Below are 17126 nucleotides of genomic sequence, written 5' to 3'. Positions count from 1 at the left end.
GGACCACAGGCGCCCACCACAACGCCTGGCCATTTTTTTTTTTTTTGGTTGCAGCCATCATTGTTGTTTGGCGGGCCCGGGCTGGGGATTCGAACCCGTCACCTTAGGTGTATGTGGCTGGCGCCTTAGCCGCTTGAGCCACAGGCACCAAGCTTCCTCTCTTTCAATGACAGGCTTTTGTAGTGGCTATTACAGTTGCCTTTCTTAATCCTGAGAGTAGCTATTACAGGTGATGCTTATATTTCTTCTAAGAATAACCTCTAGGTATTACTGTAGCTTTCTAAATTGTTTTCCTACCCTAACCACATAAAGGTATTATCTTTCAGAAATCCTTTCCTAATTATCTTAAACTAATTTTGAGCATTCTGTCCCACTCATCATTCATATCATTTCTCCTTATACACAAGGGCTTTCCAGGAAGTATCCAACCACGCGAATCTCTGTTTCTTCATATTATATAGCTATATACTTTCTGGACCACCCTTGTACATTTTTATTTTAATTAATGTATTTAAATTGGATGATATTAATGTCATTACTTATTTCACTCATTCTCCTAAAATTTTATCATGTTTTCTGCACTAGTTCATAAACTTAAAGGCAAGGACTATGCTTTCTTTTTTCCTTCTGTGACTTCATAGTGCCAGAATACCCAGGTGTCAAAATGATGGCTATCTGTACCATATAGTTTGATTCCATAAATGAAATAGACACCCAGAAAATATTTATAGTTGAGTTTATCCTTGACTTCTAAAGGAATTAGGATGTGATTAATGTATGTCCCAAACTATTTTGTATTATCTTGGTATGGTTAATTGCCACTATTTCTTAATCTACAAGACCTAGAATTTTTTCTCACCATCTGACTGTCATCTTCATTCATCTTAAAATGATACAGTTTACAGTTGTTATAACAGATGACATAGGAAACTAATTAGCAGCTGCTGTCCATCTGTGTGTTTATATTAAATATTTTTAAGTAAAAATGCATTTGCATTCTGAATATTCTGAAACTCATAAATACTAAACTTGGGTAAAGGCTCTGTCTCAGTTTTGAATTTCATAGCAGACTACATGGTAAAGCAAAAAGAATTTTCCCAGAATTACAATTATAGTAATTTAAGGCAGATGCAAATTTTAAAAAGCAAAAAAGTCTTAACTGGAATTGGGCTCCCAAAGCAATCAGAGTGAAATCTGAAAAGATACAATGTTCAAAAGATGTCATACCCTCCAGATATATTCTCTTCCTTCATAGAAATTGATTAGTAAATATAGTTTTGAGAAAGCCACGTTCATTGCCTTATGAGGCAGCACATTCTATTGTCTAATGGCTATTATAGTAAATATTTTTTCCCTAACACCGAGCTAGTCTTTCTCCTTTCTCCATCCATTACTCCTGATTCTGTCCTATGAAACAATACCAAATACTACATTTTGCCATGTATAATACACACTTTTTTGCCCAAATTTTTGAGGGAAAAATAAAGATATGCATTAGACTGGACAGTACAGCTTAGGAGTTGAACTGGGCCTCCTAGGTACATGGGGTTCCAGGCTGGGAGGATCCAGGATCTGGTGGGAACGGGCAGGAGTGGCCTCCACCTAGCACCAAGATTAGGGGAGGGCTGGTGGTAGGGCTACCAACTCAGGCCAAGACCATGCAGGTTGAGAGCCAAGGGCCAAGGCCCTGCACATGGAGGGAACTGGGAACCCTCCACAGGCCCTAGGGACCCACTGACTGCCCCAGGCCAAGTGGCCTCAGAAGCTTTCCCCCACTGACTGTGCCCATGGCCATCTCAGCCATGGTCCCCAATATGGCAGGGAGGGAAGGACTCTCAGAAGAGAGAAAAGGGGCAGCCTTCACAGAGCAGGCAGCTGCAGGAGGATAGTATGATCTGCACATTTACAGGGGGTGTTAGCCCTCTCCAACTGTGTCTTTCCCACCAAGAGCTGACCACTTTCAGAAGGGGCACTTTCCTGAATGTTCGGGCCAAAAGCATGGGTGTGCATTATACTCACGAGCACATTTTACGTAGCAAAACAGAGTATAGATAAGTTGACTCCCTCTTCTACATGACAGCCTTTCAGATATTTGAATACACAATCATGAATCATGTTTCACTTTAGTTCCTTCTCAAAGAAAGTACTATTTATGGTTATATAAAATATATACATATATATATATATGTATGTATAGATATATATATATTGGAGACAGAGTCTCTATCACACAGGGTAGAGTGCTATGGGGTCACAGCTCACAACAACTTCAAACTCTTGGACTCAAGTGATCCTCTTACCTCAGCCTCCCAAGTAGCTGGGACTACTGGCTTCAGCTACCATGTCCAGCCAGTTTTTCTTTTTCTTTCTTTTTCTTTTTTTTTTTTTTTGCTGCCCTTGGTAGAGTGCTGTGGCATCACAGCTCACAGCAACCTCCAACTCCTAGGCTTAGATGATTCTTTTGCCTCCCTAGTAGCTGGGACTACAGGTGCCCGCCACAATGCCTGGCCATTTTTTATTGCAGTTTGGCCAGGGCCGGGTTCAACCTGGATATGGGGCTGGCACCCTATCCACTGAGCCACAGGTGCTGCCCCTTTTTCTTTTCTTCTGTTTTTAGTAGAGACAGGTTCTTACTCTCGCTGAGGTTAAGTCTCCAACTCCTGAGCTCAAGCAATCTACCTGCCTCGGCCTCCCAGAGTACTAAGATTACAGACATGAGCCACCACTGGTTATGTAAATGTTAACTAGTATCTTCTCCTCTATCCCCAGACAGTATTATTTGTTCATCATATTATTATAGTTGTAATAACTAAACCTATTCGTTCCCAAAGCTACCATGGAGGATTGACTTGAAATCATGGTTCATTCAGTTCATTTACTGAGTGCCAACAAGGTGTAAGGATTTGGCAGATCAATCATGAAGCCTGGAAAGAATTGAGAACCTGTTTTGGGAGACAGTTATATACTACTGTGTCATCTTTAAAATTTGTCTTTTATCACAGTTTGTTGCCTCTCTTTATCCATTTAAGTTATCTCAACTTTAAATCCCATTTTGACATTAATATTGCCAGTCTTCTTTTTTGCTTATTAACATTTGCTTGGTGACTTTTTGCCCTATCCATTGTTATCAGTCCTTCATCTCTTTAAATATATCCCTTATAAGTAACATTAAAATAGAATTTGGTTTTGGTTTTCTTGTTTGTTTGTTTGTTTGTTTGTTTGTTTTTTGAGACAGAATCTCACAGCATTGCCCTAGGGACAGTGTTGTGGCTTCATAGTTCACAAGAACCTCAAACTCTTGAGCACAAGTGATCCTCTTGTCTCAGTCTCCCAAGTAGCTGGGACTTAACAGGCACGCACCACAATGCCTGGCTAGTTTTTCTATTTTCAATAGAGATGTGGTCTCTTGCTCAGGCTCTCTACTTGCCTTCACCGCCCAGAGTACTGGGATTACAGGCATGAGCCACCACGCCCAGTCCTATTCCCTTATTATTTTGAAAGTTGTACTATACCTTACTATTCCCCTCATGTTTTTCTTCTAATTCTGGTACTCATAATCAAATATATATTTCTCTACTATTACATGAAAAGAAAGCGTTAACTATATCCCTCTTATAAGACATTCCGTATCTCTGACAGACCCCTATACCAATATGACGAGACCTTATAATACTTATACCTCCCCTAGCTCCTTCCATCCCCCCAGCTTTTAGATAATGGAGCTAGAACTTTTAATTCTAGACTATTGGCTCAGCGCCTGTGGCTCAAGTGGCTAAGGCGCCAGCCACATACACCTAAGGTGGCGGGTTCAAATCCAGCCTGGACCTGCCAAAACAACAATGACGGCTGCAACCAAAAAATGGCCGGCGTTGTGGCAGGAGCCTGTGGTCCCAGCTACTTGGGAGGCTAAGGCAGGAGACTCGCTTGAGCCCAGGAGTTGGAGGTTGCTGTGAGCTATTATGCCACAGCACTCTACCCAGGGGGAAAGCTTGAGGCTCTGTCTCAAAAAAAAAAAAAAAAATTCTAGACTATTATTGAGATTTCTTTTGCAGTGTATTTCTACAACTGTGAGAATCCTTATTTATTACATAATTATACTTCCTCAGCTTGTTCGGTCATTGTCCATTTAGATTTAGCTACATATTTTCTGGACGAGTGTGTGTGTGTGTGTGTGTGTGTGTGTGTACACTTCACTACTGTTTCCCTCTTCCATCTTCCTACTATCTGGAAGTTTTTTTTTCTAATTCACTTTTCTATATACAATCATTTTTCTAAAACATTACTTGATGACTTGTTATCTGAATCTTTGCGTTTTCACAAATACCATTCTTCTATTCTGACGTAAATGTTTTCTAACTGAGTATAAGTTTTGAAGGTTCTGTGCCTTCTTTCTCAGAGATATGTTGATGTTAATTTGCTGTTTTCTAGTTTTCAATATTGTAGGTAAGAACTAAAAAGCCAGTATTATTTTTCCTTCACTAGGAAGGAAAGTAATCCAATCTTCCTGTCTGGCAATTTGTAAACTTTTCTCTTTGTCCTTGAAATTAAAAAAGTTACCAGGACATGATTCAGTTTGCGTTTTTTTCAACAATCTTGCCTGGAACTCAGTTAACTTTTTCTATCTCCGAACCCAACTCCTTTCAAATAAACAAAATTTTCCTCTTGTCTTCCTCTATCTATTCCTTTCTCTCTTTGTGGAATTCTGTTGTTAATCTGTCAGTCTCTGTTCTGCCCTCCAGGTTTCTTATTATTTTCCTGCAAGACTTTCATCTTCTTATACTTTGTACAATTCTTGGAGATATTTCTACCACTTTATTTTCAAGGCCACTAAGTAAATTTTCAACAGGTACTACACTCATCTTCATTACTAAATTTGAAAATGATGGTTTTTGTTACAGAATACTCCTTTAATGTCATAATTCAATTTCTTTAAGTGGTTTAATTGTTATCGTTATTCTTCAAATTATCTATTCCTCCAGGAGTTTTATTTCACTAGGAGCTGTCCTAAGTAGTGTGCTTATTCTTCCCCCTTCCATGTCTTTCTTCTTAGACTGCTGGTATTTTCCTTTGTCTACTAAGAATTCTGTTCACTTTCAGGGATCAGGGAGCTGCTAGGGTACTTGGGATCTGATGTGAATGGAGTCTCCTGGAGAGAGAATTACTAGTGGTAAAAGGCACAGAAGTCTTAACTTCTGAAATGTCAGAGCACCAATGACAAGCTGCCAGTCTTCTAATAAAGAACAAACAAAAAGCCTCTATGCTTTCTGGACTATTCAATTGTAAAGACTGGGCTTTCCCTGATGGGTCAACTTAAAAATGATGCTTTTGTGCTTGAACTGGATCCCAACCAGTCACAAGTTCTTAGAATCAGTGAATTTTAGAAATGGAAATGACTAAGCCAAGTGTCCTCATTTTACAACTAAGGGGAATAAAACTCAGAAAAAGATGATAATTTTTCAGGATCATCTAGTTAGTTAGTAGAAGTGAAACCAGATTCTAGACTTTATAACATTCAGGTCTTCAATTAACAGTTCTATCTTCAGTTACATTACATTTTAAGCAACTGTCTTATAGTATGTTTTCCTATGATATTGATACTCTAAGAAAAAAAGGGGTCAGGTACTTAATAGTTCAAATGAAAATGAATAGAAAGTGTTAGTGAATTAAGATTCTTGCTAGTATTAGAATTATCTTTAAGAAATGGTAATTAACCATCTAAATCTAATTAAAACTGCAGTTGTTAATGAAGAAAGATTTAAATGACATCACAATATCCCTTTAAGATCCACCACTCTGAAGAAAGAGAGGCTACTGGTCTGTATACCTAGAAAACTTTTCTTCTTAATCCAACAGCCCCTCTAGTGGCAGTGGTGAGAAAATATTTCACATTTTATAAGAACAAAGACAAATAGCTATGAATACTAACAAATAGCTTTTATCTGACAGTATACTATGTATAAGAAAGTGTCTGTCACAGTGTGAATGTTACTGTAGTTTGGAAAAATAGAAAAAAACACAAAGGTGGCCTTGAACCTGTCCCTGTCAGAACCGTAGTGTCTTCTCTTATCTTGCCTGCCTCACAGAATTGTAAGATTAACATATGGGGCTTGGCACCTGTGGCTCAAGAGGCTAAGGCACCAGCCACATACACCTGAGCTGGCGGCTTCAAATCCATCCCAGTCCCACCAAACAGCAATGATGGCTGCAACCAAAAAATAGCCTGGCGCTGTGGTGGGTGCCTGTGGTTCCCAGCTACTTGGGAGGCAGAGGCAGGAGACTCACTTGAGCCCAGGAGTTGGAGGTTGCTGTGAGCTGTGATGCCACAGCACTCTGCCCAGGGGAATAGCTTGAGGCTCTGTCTCAAAAAAAAAAAAAAAGATTAGCACATGGGTGTAAAAATGTATTGTTGTTTTTACAACATAAGTATTATTGTCATTAATTTTGTGTCTTAACTATCAATTGATCTTATATATAGGAAGTTGTTTTCTTAAATACTATAAAGTCAGATTATAATGTTTTATAGTTTTAGTCTCCTCTACCTAGGAAAATTAATATATTGTGCTCTATTTAGCAAAACTGAGAAAATCATGACTGTTTTCTTTCTAATATATTCATGATTATAATCTTTCTTTTACATTTCATCATATCAATATTCAGAGTAACATTTCAGTCTTAGAAAGCAAAACTCAGTTTTTATTTGTTAAAAGTCTGAGGGAGAAAATATGAAGTAAACATACAAAAATATTACCATTTGTCAACTCTGAGAGATGACTACATGGATGTGTGTTACACTATTTATTATGTTGGAAATGTTTTATCATTGAAAATATAATATGAATCATAAAAAATAAAGAGATTTATGACTTGTGGACAAGACCTTAAATTATGTTTAATCAAAATCTCAGTTTCCATGTGAATGTATTTTAGGTTATTAAGTATAAAATGTCCGATTTCCTTGAATACTAAGTTTGACAGTTGATACCTTTGATATTTCACTTTGACACTTCATATTTTATTTTATTGTCCATCCTCATTCTTTCAAACACATCTTTTAGCTTGTAATAATTTTTCAGATGTTTTTAGGTCAATTTTTGTGAAATCATGGATAAGACAAAAAAATTATGTTATTTTCTTTCTTTTTTTTTCTGAGACAGAGACTCACTCTGTCCCCCTGGGTGTGGTGCTGTGATGTCCTAGCTCACAGCAACCTCAAACTCTTGGGCTCAAGAAATCCTCTAACCTCATCCTCCCAAGTAGCTGGATTACAGTTACTGACCACAATGCCCAGCTAGTTTTTCCATTTTTAGTAGAGATGGGGCCTTCTGTGTTTATAGAATTTTTCTATATAAAATGGAAAAACTAGCTGGGCATTTTGGGTGCCTACAGTCCCAGCTCGAGACCAGCTAGGACTCAGGCTGGTCTCAAAATCCTGAGCTCAGGCGATCCACTGTTAGGATCACAGGCGTGACCCACTACTCCCAGCCAAAGATTTATGTTATTTTCCAATATAAGTTCCATTATTGGAACCAATGCAGCATAGACAGCTTGAAATATCAACAAAGTGTTTGGGAAGGATGTGCTAATGAGCACACAATATGTTGATGGTTTGAGAAATTCCATTATGATGATTTTAATATTGAAAATGAACCAGGGAGGCGCCTGTGGCTCAGTCAGTAGGGCGCCCGCCCCATATACTGAGGGTGGCGGGTTCAAACCCAGCCCCGGCCAAACTGCAACAAAAAATAGCTGGGCGTTGTGGCGGGCGCCTGTAGTCCCAGCTACTCGGGAGGCTGAGGCAGAAGAATCGCCTAAGCCCAGGAGTTGGAGGATGCTGGAGCGACTCTGCTGCACCTTACCAAGGGCGAAAAAGTGAGACTCTGATTCTACAAAAAAAAAAAAAAGAAAAGAAAATGAACCACGTGGGTCACCTGAGATCAAGGTGAATAATGATGAGCTAAAAGCTGCAGTGGAAGCAAATCCATCTCAATGTCTCTGGGAATTAGCAGCAAGGTTTGACGTTTCCATTCCAACAATATTGGACCATTGGAAACAAATCAGCAAGGTAAAGCAGCTGAATAGATAGATGGGTTACGCAGATTACATAAGTGTTAGAAAACAAATTTCTCAAAGCATCCCTTTCTTTGCTGTCACAACATAAAGGTGAACCATTTCTATACCATATTGTTACATGTGATGAAAAGTGGTTTCTTTCTATAATTGCAAGCATTTGGCACAGTGGTTGGATGAAGTGCTGAAACACAACCCAAAACCAAATATTCATCAAGCAAAGCTAATAGTGTCTATTTGGTGGTCCTGTGCTGGTATTGTCCACAACAGCTTCATGAAAACTCGTCAGTTGATTACAGCAGATGTCACAGCAGCCAACTAGATGAAGTGATAAGGGTACTTGCGATTAAACAGCCAGATTGGTCAATAGAGACAGGGCCAATCCTCTTGTAAGACAACACTCGACCACAGGTCACACAGACAGCCCTGCTGTCATCCACTGTATTCACCAGATCTTGTACCAACTGACTACCATTTCTTCCAGGCTTTGAACCACTTCTTGCAAGGAAAAATATTCAATTCTCACCAAGCTGTGGAAAACACCTTTTGCAATTATTGCCACTTACTTTCCAGGCTTCTTCACTGCCGGCATAAACAAGCTACTGTTTAGGTGACAAAACTGTATTGACAGTTTAAATGTGTACTCTGATTAACTGTACTGCTTCTGGTTTGCGATATAATAAACAAACTTTTGATTTGAATTCGGGCATTTCTGATTTAGTGACCTTATTTAATAAGATTCAGAATCATCTTTGTTTCTTTCCCCAGAACTGTACTAACATGTACACACATTCGTTCTTTTGCTGGTAATCCCAGACTAATCCACACCTGTTGCCTCAGCATTCTCTATTTTTGATGGCTTTTGTGCAAGATTCTCCTGTGAGAATTTTCCTTCTATGACATTCCTGAACAAAACAACTATATAATCACTTCTGATTGTACAGGGAATAGAACAAACATTTAGTGAGAAGCCAAAAGTTGTGGTCTGAGCTCTGCCACTTAGAGCTCTACAGACTTTAATATGCTACTTTGCCTCTCTGAATATCATTTACCTTTTCTTAAAATGGAAGTAAGGATACCTGTTTAGCCTACCTTACAGATTGTGAAGTAAATCAAGTTACAGCATCCAACATGAATGAAGTTATAAATCCTCTCACTATTACACGTTTATACTGTCTCTCTAGTCAGCCATGATGTCTAACTAGATCTCCAGACATCAGAAATGTCCAACAGAAAGTAGAGTCAGAGAAGGACAAAGGAGGATAGAGAAGGGTAGGCCCAAATAATGGGCTCCGGGACCCAGCCCTGTTACGGGACGAGACGATCTTTTGCACTTCGGGATTCATTGGTTTTCTGGATTTAGCCACAGAGCATAAAGCAGCATTGAGCCTGTTCTTTAAAACATGATAACTTGCAGTAAGGATTGGAAACCAAACCTCTTTTAATTTATTTCTACAAATTAGAAAATTTTATATGTACAGTTGATGACCACAGTTTTATGAAATAAGAAAAAAATATTTCCCAGAAAACATAAACATAATGAGTAAACAAAAAAAAATTCACTGAAAAGTACTTTTCTTTGCAGTTATCAGCTAGCCTGTCCCAGATTATCCACCTACAAAGATGAACACTGTGATGCTGTGTGTGTCATGGATGCTGTGTTTCCCACAGCTGTGACAATCCTATAGATTTCAACATACGATGTGCATTACATATTGTAAGATTGATGAAATTAGTTAACATCTCTTTGTACTTGGAAAAAAATCACGTTTTGTTGATAATACTCATTGTCTGTTCCTCTATTTAAGGAGCCCAGAACTCTGGGCATCAGGAACCCATCACGTGTATTTGTATAGTATTTCAACACAACTTGAATAATTTTCTGTCTTTTTTCTGTTTTCTGTTTGTTTGTTTTTGTAATTGAGACAGAGTTTCACTTTGTCACCCTGAGTAGAGTACTATTGCGTCATAGCTCACAGCAACCTCCAACTCTTAGTCTCAAGGGATCCTCTTGCCTCAGCCTTACTAGTAGCTGGGACTACAGACACCTGCCACAACGCCCACCTATTTTTGTTGTTGTTATTTGGCTAGCCATGGGCCAGGTTCAAATCCACCAGCCCTGGAGCATATGGCTGGCACCCTAACCACTGAGCTGCAGGTGCCCAGCCTCTCTTTTTTCTTAAAGAAAAATGAAAGGTATTAATGAGAAATGTGTTTAAAATACTTAATTCAAAAATACTTTAAATATATCTATTATTCAATATAATTCTTCTTAGATGTTTGCCTAACCAGTTTAACTTCAGAATTTATGTCAGGGATTTTTTTTCTTTAAGTTCCTAATGTTTTGTTTACCATAAATGAATACTTTTTTTTCCTTTTGGCTGCCTAAGCAATCAACTGAATGACTTTGATAGGTCCCTATGTTGGTTGGCTGCACCTCACATGAGCCTTTTTTTTTTGAGACAGTCTCACTTTGTCGCCCTCAGTAGAGCACTGTGGCATCATAGCTCACAGCAACCTCAAACTCTTGGGCTCAAGCAATTCTTTTGCCTCAGCCTCCCAAATAGCTGGGACTACAGGCACTCACCACAACGCCCAGCTATTTTTAGAGACAGGGGCTTGCTCTGGCTCAGGCTGGTCTCGAAACCATGAGCTCAGTCAATCTACCTGCCTCAGCCTCCCACAGCACATGAGCCAATTTTTAAAGTTTTACTTTTCTCCCTTCCCCTTGGGAGCTTGTGTTCCAAAGCCAGAGCAACCCCTAGAATACTTATGGACAGGCCAGTGCTACATGAAAAGGAGAATTTTACCCAGATCCTGTACGAGAACCTCATTCAGGCTGGAACCAGGCCTACTTTGCTGTTTAGACCCTGTAGCTCTGTGGATGTATTTAAATCCCAATCTATGATTTTCTTCTTTCTTAGTAATCAATATTCTACAGAATAAAAACTGTAAAGCATGCTAAAGCCAAACTTTGCTAGGTTGCCAGGTATGTTTGTACGATTAACTTCTGTACAGATAGCACAATAGTAATAAAAATGGCAACTAACCTTTCTTGAAAACTTAGTTTGTTCCAGGTATGATTCCAAGTATTTTATATGTGCTATATCATTTAATCCCCCTGACAACCCTATAATCCCTGCTTTACATATGGAAAACTAAAGCAAAGAGAGTTTAAGCAACTTGTCTGAGCTTACATATCTAGCAAATGGTGGAACCAGGATTTAAGCCGAGCAGTTTGACTACAGAGTTTGTGTCCCCTCCCTACTAGCTTCTCTCTTGTAAAGCCTGTGAAGGTAGTGTGTCTTGGGTCTCAAGAACTTCTTACTTCATTCATGCTGGGATAACAACTGAAATGTTATCCTAGTTACAAATCATGACATCTGGAGTTTCACTTTTCTTTTTTCTCTCTCATCAATTAAGGCATTAAGGTAAAGGAATAAACTGCACTATCATGAGAGATACCTGCCATCTCATTGAGAGATCATTTGGGTTCAAGTTAACAAAAATCTTCTGAAGTTTGCATAAGCCAAGGAGAGATTTTGAGGAGGATATAGGGTTATCTCGTGGCACTCAAAAGCAAGAATACAGCCGGGCCTGAGAAGGGACTAAAAGTAGGAACTGGAAAGTCAGAAGTCAGGATTGCTCCCTTTCTAGTTGTTCATGTTAGATGTCCAGAGGCAAGAAAGGGAAAGGAAGAGTCAGGTAGTAAAAAGGGAAACACTCCCACCTCCACAGATAAAAAGACTTCAGTGACAAGGGTGGAGGCTGAACATATACTTTTCTGTGTACTACATCACTTAAAGGGAAATGCCAAGTTCAGGTCATGCTGGTCAATTGCTTTATATGTATTTAAAGCGTATGTATGTAACTAAAGTAGTCCCTTTCAGCTATTTCCTACCGTCCTGTTCTTCCATAAGCCTTGCTTATTCTCACTTAATCAGTCTTAAGTTATGTCTTTGCAACTCTTCTATCATTCAGAGGATAAGGCCCTTGATTTCTCTCCTTCTCCTCCCCAGGCCTTTGACCTGTGCCATCTGGGGCCTGGTAAAGTCAGAAACCTGCCTAGTTTTAATCCTTAACATTCATCTTATACTTTTACCCTCTCTGTTCCTATGGCTCTGCTTTCCTTGTCCTTTTTTTTACTCTTTCTTTTCCCAATAAACAGCTACTGGCTCTTCATGTTTCTAAGGGCCTTCTCCCTCATTTCCCATTAGATGAGCTCCAAATTCTTGGGCTTGAGGGTCCTCCCAACTCATGTCCTGTCCTACCTATCCCAGTGGTTCCCAGCCAAGTCCTTCATTCTAGCCAGGCCATTTACATACTGATTTAGAAACACCACAGACATAATTACTATTCCAAGCCTATGCTAGTGCAGATCCCGTTGATTGTAAAGCCCTTTCCTATTCCTTTCTACCTCTCAGAATCCAGCTTATTCCTTGGGGCCCTATATAAGTCATTTCCTCTAAAGAGTCCTATATGGCCTTTCTAACACCTATGGTGACCAAGTGTCCTGGTTTTTCTTGGGATTTCCTAGGACATCTGACTTTTGGAATATTCCTAGCAAACCAGGATGGTTAGACATCTCTCAGGACCTCACTATCTCCCCTCATTATACTGCCTTGCTAGAGCAAGAAGCCCCATGAAAGCACCAGCAGCCTGTGCTTCAGTACTTAGAAGGTCCTTTCTGCACAGTAAATGATGCTTTCATTAGGCAGAGACCTTTTTATTTCCCATATCATACAGAATATAGTGCTGTGTTCATTCTGATTAATGCCTATTCAGTGAAGAAGGTAGTTAGTTTAGTTCTAAGTTGGCACTGTATCTAAAATCTGTGTGTTGATATATTTGTCTTTATTTTTTCCAGCCCAGATGACTTACTCAATGCCTTGAATGAGGGGATCAGTCGTGCTGATGTCATCATCACATCAGGGGGTGTATCCATGGGGGAAAAGGTATGAAAATATGGGACTTAGGCAAATGTACCTACTGTCATGCCTTACATATGATTGATTAACTGTGGTCTGGTTGGTATCTGGTATATAACCAGGCCTCCACAAAGGTAAAAATCCATGCAGTGTGTTAGGTTAGGGAGCTTACCTCAGGAGCCGCCTGGAGAATCCTACAACTTGCAGAATGGTTTTTGCTATTCCCTAGAGACTTGTAGTTTGTTTCTCATTCAATTTTATTATATTAGGACTTCCTTTATACATGATATATACCACCTAGGCAAAGCTCCAAGATCCTTCCTTGTATTTAAATATTTTCTCCCAGAGATGACAAACTCCCCCGCCTCATATTTCAAACCTTACCAAGAACCCTTATCTCCACTTCCTCACAGGGAAAAAAAAGGATTAGGAATTCCTTTGACTCTTTTTTTAGAAGTGATAAATAATAATAATGAAATACATATACACATATGTACTATGTATATATGATATTATTGAACTAAAATTATTTGCACATGGTAATGCTTAGTCCTATGAAAACTTCAATTTGAATATCTCAGTATCATTAACTTTATATATCCTTTTTTTTTTTTGAGACAGAGTCTCACTGTGTTGCCCTGGGTAGAGTGTCATGGCATCACAGCTCACAACAACCTCAAACTCATAGTCTTAAGTGATTCTCTTGCCTCAGCCTCCCAAGTAGTTGGGACTACAAGCACCCACCACAACGCCCAGCTTGTTGTCATTGTTGTTGTTATTGTTTAGCAAGCCCAGGCCAGGTTCAAACCTGCCACCTAACCACTGAGCAGTGGGCACCAAGCTAGCTTTATATATCTTAATGTGATATATTAGTCCATGATGACATTTGGTCCACAGGATAATGTTAAAGTAAAATATTATTTTCTATAATAACCAACCTTATATCTTGGCTCAACAACATTTCATATCACAAAATATTTTGCCAGCCTATAGCCCTTCTAAGTTTTATTTTATATTAATGACGAAACTGAAAAATTACAGTATTTTCATAATAGCAGTTTTTACTAAAATTCATATTTTCCAACAGCTTGATTTAATTTAAATGATATCTCATATGTATATGATCTAATTTAAAGTAAACATATATATGATTGTTCTTAATCTCTGTCCTCTCAAGCTATACAACTGCCTAAATTTATAACCTAACTCTTTGAACAGTGAACTCTATTGGCTCTGAGAGCAAATATCAGACTTTAGTACCCGAACAGAGGATGCCTGCCTTCCATTCACAAACTTTACCCTGAACAGAGGATGCCTGCCTTCCATTCACAAACTTTAGTTTTAGGGTTTTTCAGACTAGCACTTCAGCTGCCAAAAGCCACGGAAGAGAAACAATCTCAGTCCAAGACTCGCATCTCAGATTCTCTCCAGAAGTGAAAGTATTGATGTGTGGGTAGATGTCCTTATGGCAGAGAGATTGCTAGGTTAGTGTTCCCTGATAGTCTCCCAGAATTTAGCCCCAGGTAGAGCAAACTGCCGCAGACCTCTCCTGATATCACAAAGGCTTGGGCTGCAGTCTGCGCTGTGGTAGGTCTATAAGAAATAATTTCCAGTGTGTCCACTTTCATTACCGTCCAACTGCCTGTGGTACTCTGAAATCACAAGAGCAAACCCTGAAGCCAGGACTATTTAAATGTTAAATTTGTTATTTCCAGAGATTGTTTCATATATAATCTATCTTAGGTCCCAGTTACCTTAGTTGTGGGATAATGCCTATTGTGCTGACTAAAATTAGTCTTTCCTAGTACTTTTAGAGAAGTAATAAGCTTATAGCATACATAGGCTAAGCTCTACTGTGGTAACTTCTCAATCTAACTTTCTTTGTTACTGCTAACAAAGATGTCAGTTAACCTAGGGATTTACTCACAAGTAAACAAAGCCAATATAGTTAAGCATATTGGTCTTATTTATTTCATTTTCTCTGTGGTAAGATACTTACACTAAACCTTTAATTTGGTAAGAAAAAGAATTTAGGATCTGATCTCCCACAGTATTCCTTAGGAGCTCATAACTGTCTCTCCTGCCTCCTTGTGTGGAATGAGATAATAAAGAAACAGAAAGAAAGACATAAAACGTATATACAGCATACTCCTGCCAAGCAACTAGTTGTAGTTGCAAAAAGTATTTCAGGGTACCTTAGTAGCAGAAAGAAAAGCATAAAAAATAAGACATCTACTTTCAGCCCAGGAGATGAACCTGAGAACCAGTTAAGGGGATTAAGGGAAGATCAGAAGCATTATGTAGCAGGCATGAATCTTAAGTGCAGAAACTCAGGGATGCTGACTTCTGCAGTATAGCCATAAAAAAGAAAAACAAAAAGAAACTCAGGTATGTAAGAAGTTTATTTGATTTGATTTAAATCAAATTCTGAGCATCTATACCATAGGACTGACAGGAAACGTTACTTAAGCCACAAATGGTGTTAAATAAAACCTGGAGCCCCTTGCACCAAATCATCAGGGAGACTCATGTGGTCACTAGTCTGTACTGGACAAACACAGAATATTCTACTAGTGCTATTAGGTCTCAGGTTTTTGCTTCTCTAAGGGTAAAACAGCAAGGGCATTGTCAAATCTCTAGGCACTTCCCAGAAAGCAAATGGCTTCTGAAACATTTATATTAATAAAACGTTACCTGTATGAACCTAACAGACTGAACATCTCTTCTCAGGTACGACAGCTCCCCCCACAAAACTTTTATATCAGTAACACATCAAACATACCTAATTATTTTCAGCATTTCTTTTTGTAAGATGAAAGAACAAATCTGGGATGTTCGAGGGACCCCCTAGGAAATTTCAAAGACAATTTTAGGTATAACAGATATTCTGAAAATTATTTCTTCTCAGTTTAAGTCTGATCTTTAGAAGGTAAAATCAAAAGAATTACCAAAAATGAATTGGGCCCTAACGATAAAATGTTTGAAAATAAATATAAAAGGTAACATGATTGCAAATAACCTTCACTCATTTATAAATGAGGACGTTTGTTCTTTGCTCTTTTAATTTTTTTAAATAATTAAAGACAAAATAAACAAAGCTAATACTATATTGTAGGGAAGACATCAATCATCACCACAGAAATAATAAGCTCTTCAAAACTGAGGGAACTCAGTAAAATTTATTTCTCAGCCTCATTTCAGACACAAATATCATACACCAAGGAAAATAAAAGTCTATTTCAAAGTTTTATATATTCTTTTATATTCTGGAATAAACTAACCCTTTACTTTAGAACAAAGAGCAATCCCTCAGGTCTGTAAAGGCCCTTGAGATCTTTTAAGTGGACCTGCAAGATAAAAACTATTTTCATAATAATATTAAGACTTTATCTCCCTTTTTTATTCTTTTCTCATTCTCCTTCTCTCATGAGTGTGCATTTGGGTTTTTCCAGCACATCATTATAATGATGTGTGATATCTCCTCAAATCAGAAGCAGCAGACATGAGGCTCCAACTGACTTCTATTAAGTTAGATATTAAAGAGATTTTCAAAATTACAAGCCATGCATAAAAAGTAAGTTAACATTGGGCGGCACCTGTGGCTCAATGGGTAAGGCGCCCGCCCCATATACCAAGGGTGGTGGGTTTGAACCTGGCCCAGCCAAACTGCAACAAAAAAATAGCCAGGCACTGTGGCAGGCTCCTGTAGTCCCAACTACTCAGGACTCTTGAGGCAAGAGAATCGCCTAAGCCCAAGAGCTGGAGGTTGCTGTGAGCCGTGACACCACAGCACTCTACCAAGGGCAACAAAGTGAGACTCTGCCTCTTAAAAAAAAAAGGGGAAAAAAAGGAAGTTAACGTGAAGTGCCTTCACCACTGCCATATTCAAATGAATCAACAAATAAATTTTTTCTTTATCGTTGCAGTTTTTGGCCGGGGCTGGGTTTGAACCCACCACCTCCAGCATATGGGGCCAGCGCCTTACCCCTTTGAGCCACAGACGCTGCCCCCAACAAATAAATTTTTAAAAATTTCTTAGTTTTAATTTCTTTTTTCTTTTTTTTTGTGAGACAGAGCCTCAAGCTGTCACCCTGGGTAGAGTGCCGTGGCATCAAAGCTCACAACAACCTC

The 17126-nt window shown here is 38.8% G+C and overlaps 1 protein-coding gene across 4 annotated transcripts in view; it reads left to right on the top strand.

The window, feature by feature from the left end:
• Positions 1-17126, top strand: part of GPHN (gephyrin) — a 642655-nt gene that overhangs the window by 595447 nt on the left and 30082 nt on the right. For all 4 annotated transcript variants that reach the window (XM_023517593.1, XM_023517595.1, XM_023517592.1 and 1 more), the window contains one exon: positions 12935-13022. In XM_023517593.1, the coding sequence (XP_023373361.1) occupies positions 12935-13022 (88 nt within the window). The remainder of the gene's footprint in view (positions 1-12934; positions 13023-17126) is intronic.

This window comes from Otolemur garnettii, unplaced genomic scaffold (genome assembly GCF_000181295.1).
Source record: "Otolemur garnettii isolate 467f Iridium unplaced genomic scaffold, OtoGar3 scaffold00115, whole genome shotgun sequence".
NCBI lineage: Eukaryota > Metazoa > Chordata > Mammalia > Primates > Galagidae > Otolemur > Otolemur garnettii.
Note: the sequence above shows the minus strand (reverse complement) of the source record. Positions and strands in the feature narration are given on the sequence as shown.